We start from the raw sequence: 10,788 nt of genomic DNA, 5'->3' as shown, positions 1-10,788 counted from the left end.
TAAGGTGTCATGGGGCAAACACACATTAAGGAAGTTGATGCAGGTGCTCATCTGATAGACACTGAGCTAGGTAATCTGTGATAATCTGCAACCAGCCTTGGGTGGAGTCTGATCGACTGCGAGTGGTTTTTCTGGACAGGTGGTTTTGAATGAAACTACCACAGTGTATGTAAATAATCCAAGCCAAAGCAAATGTCATTCAGCCCCAGCTTCAAGTTATCAAACACAAGAGTGAGAGGGAGGGAGGAGAAATGTAGGCTGCCTCAAGCACACATCAAGGAGTGCTAGGGAGGAGTGTCCAAGCCAGCCAGCCAGCCAGCCAGCCAGCCAGCCTCCACTTTGAGTTGAGCCAAAAGTAAGGTGAGGCAATAGAAGAAGGAAAAGGGCAAGAGAGAAGGAGACAAAGCTCAAGGTATTGTAGAACTCGACATCATTCAAGGGGCCAGGATTATCCTAAAAATACCATAGCAGGGTTGAATTTATCAGTTGCTAGTCGGGAAGAACAAAATAAAAAATTCCTTCTAGTAGCACCTTAGAGACCAACTAAGTTTGTTCTTGGTATGAGCTTTCGTGTGCATGCACACTTCTTCAGATAGTTGGGAAGAAATAGGCATTCTAACAATAGAACCAATCCTAAGGAACATTTGTAACAAAATTTTATAAAGCCACTATGCAGTATTGATGTTTTCCAATTATAAAAGCTCTGGATGTATGGCTTTTCTCCCCTAATAGCTTTGCTATTAGTACTGTATCTTGCAAAATAAAAATACATCTTTCTCAGCTATTATTTTGAAAGCAGCACTTATGAATCATGAAATGACTATGTTGTTGTTTGTGAGGTGTACTTCGCTTTCAATCTGCAACAGGAGTTGTGAGTGACTCAGGAGCTGTGGAAGGGCAGGGCAAGCAGGACATAAAGGAAAGAAGAATGCTGGCTTGGGAAGCCCTGCAGCATATAAAACCATAGAATTGTAGAGTAGCAAGGGATCCTGAGGGTCATCTACTCCAACCCCCTGCAATTTAGGGGGGAGGTTGTATCCATTGTAGTCCTATATTTTTAAAAAATGGCAATGAACTTGTTCCACTCACACAGGAATAAGGAACCTGCAGCCCTCCATGAGTTTTGTAGACTACAACTCCCACCATTTTTTATCATTGCCCAAGCTAGCAGGGGCTGTTGGGAACTGGAGTCCAATGGTATCTCGTGGGCCACAGGTTCCCCATCCTTGCAGATTGTCTTGTTCAAGTGTCTCCTCTTGTGCAAGGGCAAGCTTGTATTCATATGTACAATTTGTACAGAAAAGAAAAGGAAATTCTACTGCATTTCCACCAACCCAAGCTCTTGTGTAACCATTGCATTTATTTTCCCGGAACTTGGTGGCTGCTCTATTTCAATAGGTTAGTTCATTTTACCTTATTTTAGCTCTGCTTGAGTTATCAGCTGTGTTTTATTCTGTATAATGCTTTCAGTACTGGTGCAATTTAATATTGATGCCATTGACCACCACCTTGAAGCTGAGGTAGTAGATAATATATAAATATTTTAATGAACGAAGAAATAAAATGAAATAAAAATGAATGGTTTTACCTATGGTCTTGTTCCTAGTACAGTCTGAACTCTGTTGACAACACAGCTACAATTATTATGGAACAATAAGAATGTCACCAAAATGGCAATACATTGTTTCTTGCCATTAAATACCTGAGAGTTATTAATATCTTGTTCCACATGTCCCAGATCTCCTTTCATTCTGAAGTGGGGCACTTGTTGACTAAGAATTGCATTTCCCAAGGTGCCCAATTTTCCCAGATGCACCACACATGGATGGGGGTGCCTTACCAGCTCACAAATCCAGTAGCTGTCATTTTGTGAATGGGTACCTACCTGGTCCACTTCCCAGTACTTATTGAGAGTGATGGCATGGCCAGGAGAGTGCAATTGCCAGCGCCACATGCTTCTGTGAGGCTTTGTAAGCAAGCAGTCCCTTGAACAAGCAAAGCATGCCAGAAGACTAGAAACGCTAGGAAATTGTAGTTCTTATGGTACCCAGCTTCCATGTACATGTAGTGATATTCAAGAGTTCAATGAAACAGAAACCTTGGTGTCTTGAATGGAGATGGATTGGGCAAGCCACCCCTTCCGTCAGCCTCTGATGCAATTTGGAGGAAAGGGGAGCAGAAAGGCCTCATTCATTGAGCAAAGACTTGAGCTAGGTTCTGAGGTTTTCAGTCTGTGATGTGTAGGGATGTCATTTATCCCCCCACCACCACCATATATGTAAATTTAAGGAAATAAATATAGTGGAACCTTGATTCCCAAACGGCTTAGTTGCCGAACAAATCAACCCCCGAATGCTGCAAACCCGGAAGTGTTCACATTTGCAAACATTTTTTGGAAGCCAAACATCTGACGCGGCTTCTGCTTTGAGTGCAGGAAGATCCTGCAGCCAATCGGAAGCCGTGCCTTGGTTTTCGAACAGGTTTGGGAGTCGAACGTACTCCCGGAACTGATTAAGTTTGAGAACCAAGGTACCACTGTAATACTATAAGTTAAATAAAAATGCAGTATATCTCACCATAATGAGGAAGACTGTGACCTGATTTATGTGCCATCCAGCTGCTAACTGAAGATGGGTTACTTTAAGGCCCCTGTTCTCATTTCTTAGGGGTCTTTATCTTTGAACCAGTGTTGATCCTCTATTAGAAGGTTCTTTGGTTTGTGTTCTGCAAAGTAGAATACATGGCTACTTTAATGTCATTTCCTCACATTAGCAATGCCTAAGGATACTAGCTGCTGCTGTTGGCTTTGTGCACAGCATACATTTAAAGTACATCTGTGCCCCCCGCCCCGAATCCTGGGAACGGTAGTTCAAGAATGCTGATAATTGTAGCACTGCGAGGGATAAGCTACAATTTCCAGGATTTTTTGGGGTTGGTGCTTTAAATGTTGGGTAGGTATGCAGCCATTGTTTGTTTGTTTTCAGATTAGGCATGGACTCCATTGGGTCTGGTCTGGAGCTATGTATTCTTTGATTTTTTCCTGATCACCCCCCCCCCCAATTGCTAAAGCGGTATGAATATAGATCTGTATCCTTTTGCCATATATTCATATTGTGTCATCTTCAAGGATTGTGATCTCCTGACCTGAGTGTCCTAAATCTTACCTGTAGACAGATGTTTGTAGACGTGCTCCTTGAAAGACCTGTGAGATGCTGGAGTTACTATTTAACACAATAGTACTTCAAAGCTTACCTATGCTCAAGGTGCATCACGTAGACAAGATTTTACAGTTTGCTAATGGTTCTTGCAGAAATCATTGTAGTGAAAAAGCAAAGGTTTCCTCTAAGTCACACAGTGGTTCAACTAATATTTCTGGAAAGGTATCATGAAACTATTTCCCTAAAACCTCTCTTTCAGCTGCTTAAATAATTGAGATGGCGGCTCTTTCACGACATTAAGTTAATGTTTAAATAAATAGGTTGTTCAGCAAAAAACATGGTTTGGGCTCCTTGTTCAAGAAAATGCTGCTTCATTATTTGATGGTGGCTTCCATTCCTGCAAGCTCACCTATCCAATCTTAATAAGTAACCTAAAAGCTGACTTGTGTGATTTAGTAATAACGTGGGAAATATGTGTCTAAGCTGCTGATCTTTGCTTCCTTTTCCTGTTCTTGGGATGGAGCCCTTTGGTTTTATTCTATCAAAATCTATTCAGAACCTTATTTCTGTTGAGGGCTGCAATGTTTTGGGGAAAATCTGTTGGACGTTGCTTGCCAGTGGTGGATTGAACCAAAGCTGGCGGAGACTAAAAGATCCTGGACTAACTAATTTTTAAAAAACGACATTCCTGATTCAGTTGTCACCATGTCTATGCCAGATCAGAATTCCTAATCCCATGTACAGCAGACCAATACAGCTCCTGATCTAGAAATATAGGGAAAGTACTTCCTTTCTTATTTTAGTGTGATATACACACAAATGGAAGAAATCTACAGCAGGAGAACCCCCCCCCCAGTCAGACAATATTGCCCCTTTCAATTGTCCTGAAAATGCATAGAAATATGAGGGAACAATTTTTGAAAATAAGGAGGAAGCAAAAAGGAAAGGAGGAGGGAACTATGAGAGAATGGAAGACTGGGCAACATTAGGAGGTGCCCAGGAGGTCAAGTCAAGGCGATATGAGATCCTCAAGTTGCCCACCTGCCAGTATCTCTGACACTGTTATCTGTCTACATATTTAAGACCTCCACAAGGAGAGAATCCTGTGACTGTGAGTTGGACTGCCAGTGGGAATTTATTTATTATAATGGTAGGAAGGATCCCCTTAGATGCTTTTTTCTTTTTCTTTTTAACCAGTGCTAGGCTGCAGAAACACTCCATTAACAGGATGAGCTTTCTCCTATTCTACCTTGCTCAGCTGGTACACTTTCTCCTCTTCCACAATTGTCCTTGTTCATTTTTTTTTGTGACGCTACCAGAAGAAATGTGTTGCTATTGTGAAAGGTTAACTGGAAATCCTTTACAGGTGTGACGTGCCTGCAATCCTCACCAACCTACTGCAAGGTGCAGAGTGCATATACTCTGTTCACAGAGAACATGAAAGCAGAGGGGGAAAGTAGATGGCCCCAATGAAGAAAAATAATCCAGACTGAATGTTAGAGCAGATTTTATTTTTTTACCACTTTACCCACAAGATGGTGCTGTGCTACCCATGAATGCATAGATACCATTGTCTTTACGGTTCCTAAATTGCCATTTGAGAAACTATTTTATTGGGATTGGTGAAACAGTGTTATAGCTAGCGCCTGTGACCATTTACTGAAAATTAAATCCCACTGAGTTCAGTAAGCATAACATCTCTAAGTTCTGTTTCTGTGTGTGACGGAAGGCTGGCTAGCTAGCTAGCTGGGAGGGTTGTCATCGCCTCCACCCCACTTGAAGGAGAAACGACTCACCCTGTGTCTGTAAGAACCAAGGAAGCGATCTAAATTGCGGCATAAAATGGCTCCCCGTCTGAAAATGGGAGAATCTATGCCAAAGAGGAAGCTCTGACAACCAGACTTTGGGGGCAGGGTTAGCATTATATGTGGCAAGCCTCGTTTCAGTTTCACTATCTTTCGTAGTTCTGTGTGTATCAGTCAAGCCTGCACAACAGCTGTTTCCATAACAATTATCAATAAAGTAATTATGGCGCAATTCAGCCCTCTGACATACAGAGCTAAACTACATTCCCTCTCCTGCCCTGACTCACAATCTGTGGTACAGCCACGTCAGCAAATGTGCTTTGCAACAAGATGCTGCAGCTGTCAGTATTTAAATGCCAAGGAAGGGGGTTGGAGAAAGCTTGCTGTTTCTAAGAAGATGCACCCAATGTCAGAGTGTCATGGAAGAGAGTTAGCTTGTCTAATGGAGACCACTGCTTTGGGCAATATTAGAGATAACCAGATCTGGAGTCAGTCCTCCCCACAACCACCACCACAACCACCTTCAAATAACTTAGGTTATTTCATTGCCCAATATTGATCCTGCTTTATGCTTTTCTACTTACCTATTTAAAAGATGTTAGTACCAAGCTTGTATCTAACTCTAGAGCAGCAGCCCTGAGCCCAAGAGTTAATAGCCAGAAGTGGGTCACCCTGTGAGGCAGAGCTGCAATGCTAGCTTCCCGGCCTCTGCCAACCACCAGGAGAGAGGAAAGATGGCTGAGGCCCCAGGGTGTGTGGGCATACCAGCAGAGACAATCTGGTGCTCCCACCAAAGTGCCTTCACTGCTCTGATGTCCTTGCCTCCTTCATTGGAAGTTTTAAAGCAGAGGTTGGTCATCAGTCACGGATGCTTTAGTGGAGATTCCTGCATGGCCGGAAATTGGACTAGATGATCCTCAGGGTCTTTTCCAATCCTTTTTTTTATTATAATTTTTTTTTTCATTATAAGGTACAAACAAACAAACACAATACACATAGCAAAACATAATACACAAATCAAACAAAAATCACATTAACAAAAGAAATACATATACCTACCTAAAATAGACAAAAATATAAATCTATCCTTATAATCTAGTTTCAATCTTCTTCTATCCTTGACCTCCCCCGCCAACCCGACTGCATTCCTCGCAAATATACTTTGGTAACTTTGTATCTTTTCACCTTAGGCATTATCTATAATTCTTAAAGTCCTTAAGATATTTAATCAAATAAATTTCAATATCTGGTCTACACATCCTAAAATTCATACAAATTTCAATCTTTCATAACAGTGTTTCTTAAACTCATTTTTATATAACATCAGTTTGCTAAAGCCATTTTTCTATCAAGTTCTGCTTAAATATTCAATTTTACACATTTATTTAGGTAATCTTTAAAATTCTTCCATTCCTGCGAAAATTCTTCCATTCCTGGGTCTTTCCAATCCAACTCCCAGGAAGCAGCAGCAACAAACTTGCCAGGAAGCCCCAACAAATGATCCACTTCTGGGTATAGCAAATCTCTACTGCAAGACTTTTCTTCTTCTGTTTGTGCATTAACTGGAGGGATCAGCCAGGAAGGGGGTGTAGAAATTCTGTCTTTATTTCTAATATGTTCTTCTCTTCAAAATGTTAAGCTAGGGGTTGCTACCAGGTGACCTGTTTATACTGTATACGGGAAGCCTGTTTATCACAGTATACGGGAAGCCATTCAGAAGCCCAAGGAGCCAAGCAAAAGTCACACAATGTTCTGCCACTGAGAGGTCAAGAAGAATGATCAGGGTTGCACTCCCCCTGTTGATCAACAAAGGCGGATCCCCTCTATCAACACAGGTCATCCATTTATCAGGATAACAAAACTCAGTGGCGGAGGATCCCTGTCTGGCACCCGGTGGCGCATGCGTGACATCCGTACTGACTGCGCATGTGCGGCATCTTGTATGGAGTGCGCTTGCACGGCAGCCTGTACAGTCACCATGCAAGTGGCAGCCTGTACAGATGCCTGTATGGATGGCGTGCACGCTAGCGGCATCCTGTACGGAGTGCGGGTGAGCGGCAGCCTGTATAGACACAGTGTGAGAGTGGCAGCTCGTACGCACTGCGCATGTGCGGGAGCCCATATGGACTGCACACGTGCGGCAGCCCGTACGGTCGCCGTTCGAGAGGCAGCCAGTACAGATCCCCTTACAGACACCACATGAGCAGCACCCATACTGACTGTGCACGCCTTTGGCTGCTCTACAGCTGGGAGGAGGCAGGGGGCATCTTGTCACACACACCCCAGAGTGGCACCCGGGGCGGACGCCCCCTCCACCCCCCCACTTCGTATGCCCCTGACTAAGCTGGTTTTGATCCCACAACCAGGCCTGAAGCCTGAACTGCAATGGGGTTAGAAACTTGGTCTCATCCACACAACTAATGACATATCAAGCCAGGTTATACAGGCTTGGTTTATGGACTCATGTTATGCACCTGCTATGGCTGAAATATTTGAATTGGCCACAACTCTCTTTAAAAATCCCAGCACACAATGCATATATGTGAGAAATAGCTGTGACAAAAAAAGTTGTTTAGATGGTTCAAATGTTACGGCTGAACAGCACAGATCCATACAGTGTACCAAAGTTGCAACATGCGAAATGTCTGTTTTGATGGACCTGCCTGCTTCTTCATCAACATTCTCACTTTCTCAGCCCGGTTAATTATTATTAAAAGGGAGTAATGAAGAGAAACGTGTGCCGAAGTCCATTGTGAGATAAAGAGGCAACAGGCGACACCTTTTGGGGCAGTCATGAGCCAAACACCAGCCACTACTGAGCCACCCACTGCCAGGCCTGAAGAGAAGAGACTTGCCCTTGAAGTGCCAGACATCATTGTTGTCGTCCTTTATTTCGTCTTTGTCCTTGCTGTTGGAATATGGGTAAGTCAGTCATTTTGCAATGACTAGAGGTGTTAGAGGTTCTTGTTTTTAAGAAAGGCCTCTTCACTGAACAACATAGCACTGTAGTATATAAGTGATGCTCCTATTTAACAACATATTGTTTCCTTTTGGCCGCATAGAACAGAGCCAGGTTTCCTCCCTTTTATCCACATAAGATCCTAGGTGGGCATATAAATCTGTGTTCAGTTGTGCTTTTCAGAGCTACAAAGCCATTATTTTTTTCCTCCTCTTCATTTCAGTCTTCTCTTCGAGCCAGTCGGGGAACAGTTGGAGGCTATTTCTTGGCTGGAAGATCCATGACATGGTGGCCGGTAAGTATGTAATAACCCACACCTTGTTGAGAACAGCCTTTGCCAGATGTTGCAGATGACTGCAGCTCCCATTGGTCCCAGGCAGTGTAATGGTGGGAGCTGATAGGCGCTGAGTCCAAGAACATCTGGGGTGCCGAGTTGGTTGCATTACTCTTGATCAGAGGTGGCCAGCCTTCCAGATGTTGCTGGAGTAAACTCCCATCACCATTGGGCATGTTGTCTGAGCTGATGAGAGCTGGAATCCAGGGCTTTTTTCAGGGGGTATTCAAGGGTACACAATACTGGCACATTTTTTTCCTAGAAGAAAAGTACTGCATCAGCATATTGAGGGCACCATGTAAGCTATCTCTGTTTAGGACAGAATTTTTAAAAGCAGTTTTCCTTACAGTGTGGTTTAAGCAGTTGACATATATACACATGTCAAGGGATAGTTGAAGGCTGAGAAAGAGGGGAGATGAAACTGGGATGATCCTTGCTGTGGTGAAAAACAAATGAAAGAACGCTGCACTAGCTGTAGGAGGAAAGTGGTGAGGGTGGGGTGATAAGAAAGGAAGAATGTGGCATATCTTTCCTGCTGTAAGAAATATGTAGCTAGGAAGGTTGTGCCAACTGCTGCACTCTCAGCATCACAAGTCATAGCCTTGTTGCACGGTTGCAAAGCAGTTAGTACAGCAAGCACTGAGGGAAATACATATTGAAGATTTAAAACTTTAGGGCAGTTTTTAAAATGCATAGTTTGCAGGAGTGTGTGTTTGTGAGTGAATATGAATGTGAATATGGCAATTGAAGTCAAAACACTGTTTCAAGGGAAGTCCTAGTGGACACACTGAAACTCAATTCATGCACAGGATTGCACTGTTAAATGCTCATGCACCCAAACGAACCACCAGTGATGTTAAGCAGGGATAAGGAACCTATGGCCCTCCAGCTGCAGTTCAATTCCCATCAGTCCCAGCCAGCCATGGGAAATGGTCAGGAAAGATGGGAGCTGGAGTCTACTAACATGTGAAGGCTTCGGGTTCCCAATCCCTGGTGCAAAGCTTTTAGAAACAGCAATAAACAATGGAGGAGGTCTTCTCTATTTCAAGCAGCCATATTGCTAGAAGCATATGAAGCAAATCAATTCCGGAATTGGATATATATCAGGTAACATCAGGCTTTTGCAAAGTTGGCATTGTTGTTGCAAATAAGAGAGCCAATTTCTTTTTTTAATAAATAAATAAAAATCTAGCACACCCTAAAGATAACAAAGGCCTTTTCCAAATAAAAATGAAAATAAACTCAAGTTCAAGAGCAGTTCCCATTCCTCTCATGAAACAACGGCAGGAGTCTCTTTTGCACTGTCTAGTAACTTCTTCATTTATTGAAGCAACTGTGTTAGGACTGCAACTCTCCACACTAAACCACCCAGATATAAATCTCCAAAATGATTCACTGGAAAGGCATAAACCTTTTGAAGGACACATTTTCTTTGGAGCAGAAAGGTAATATAACAATAATTTAAAGACCCAGAGAAATAAGTGTCAGAGGAGTAAATATCCTTTTTGCCCTGTCACAAAAGAACACAAAGCTGTAGATCTTGCAAGTGTTTAACTGCAAGCTGAATGCAGTTTTGAACTCCAACATTAATTGTAAATTCCATAGGCTACATTTTCTCCCCTGGAGACACGCACTCGCACCTGGTTATTGTTCTAATGCGCTTTGTGATTCACTTTCTCTCAGGTGACATGTAAGCATTGGCTTACCTGTAGTCTCTACAGTTTCATTGCAGGAAATTTAAGGGGCTGCCAAGAAGTCAAGTGTCCCCATCATCTGTCCTGCTGGACTTAGTTTTTTCAGGGAGAGCAAAACTTCCTGGGAACTGAATCAAAGCAGAGGCTTGCATTCCCATCACCCTGAGTAAGGTGGCTGTTTAGCATTCTTCATTTTATTTATTTCTTGTTTTGGTATCCCATGGAAGCCCAGGGCAGCTAACAGCAACAGTAAGATACAAAATATAATAAAACAATGATTAAAATAACTAGCAACATGGAGCCTTTAATTTGGGAGGCCTCCTAAGTGTCCTTTCTAAATGAAGACCTGATCTAATAATCCTGCTCATGTTGCAGGAAATCTCACATTTTACACTACCTTCAACTTTTTGCAGATCACCTACACTGTGGATTACCAGAGTTTGGGTTCAATAATGTGGAAAGGCAGCATACAGAGTTCCCAGGGAAGAGGGATTGGTTGTTAAACCATTTTGGGAATTGTAGCTTTCTGGCGGTAGAGGAATAGGGACCACCTAACAACTCTCAGCACCCTCAACAAACTACAGTTCCCAGGGTTATTTGGGGAAAGCCATGACTGTTTAAAGTGACATGTATTGTGCTGATGAGGCCTTAGTTATGAAGCAATTCCCTTTCCAGGGTTTCACTTTGAGGCTGAGAGGACCATTACCTGAATCATAATAGGCCTTGGCTTGGGATAGGAAGTAACGGTTCCCTAAACTCTTATCTCCGCCTCAGGCTGATTAGTGTGACTTTTTCTTCCCCAAACCTGGAGGAAATGTTGGTAGAGGATGAATCACCG

The 10,788-nt window shown here is 42.8% G+C and overlaps 1 protein-coding gene across 3 annotated transcripts in view; it reads left to right on the top strand.

The window, feature by feature from the left end:
• The first annotated feature begins 7,699 nt into the window (after positions 1 to 7,699).
• Positions 7,700 to 10,788, top strand: part of SLC5A9 (solute carrier family 5 member 9) — a 29,336-nt gene continuing 26,247 nt past the window's right edge. For 2 of the 3 annotated variants that reach the window (XM_033152188.1, XM_033152191.1), the window contains exons 1-2: positions 7,702 to 7,885; positions 8,146 to 8,217. In XM_033152188.1, the coding sequence (XP_033008079.1) occupies positions 7,757 to 7,885; positions 8,146 to 8,217 (201 nt within the window). In that variant the 5' untranslated portion in view covers positions 7,702 to 7,756. Of the gene's footprint in view, positions 7,886 to 8,145; positions 8,218 to 10,788 lie in introns of all 3 variants that reach the window. The other variant, XM_033152190.1, reaches the window with a different exon arrangement.

This window comes from Lacerta agilis, chromosome 6, assembly GCF_009819535.1.
Source record: "Lacerta agilis isolate rLacAgi1 chromosome 6, rLacAgi1.pri, whole genome shotgun sequence".
NCBI classification, from domain to species: domain Eukaryota; kingdom Metazoa; phylum Chordata; class Lepidosauria; order Squamata; family Lacertidae; genus Lacerta; species Lacerta agilis.
Note: the sequence above shows the minus strand (reverse complement) of the source record. Positions and strands in the feature narration are given on the sequence as shown.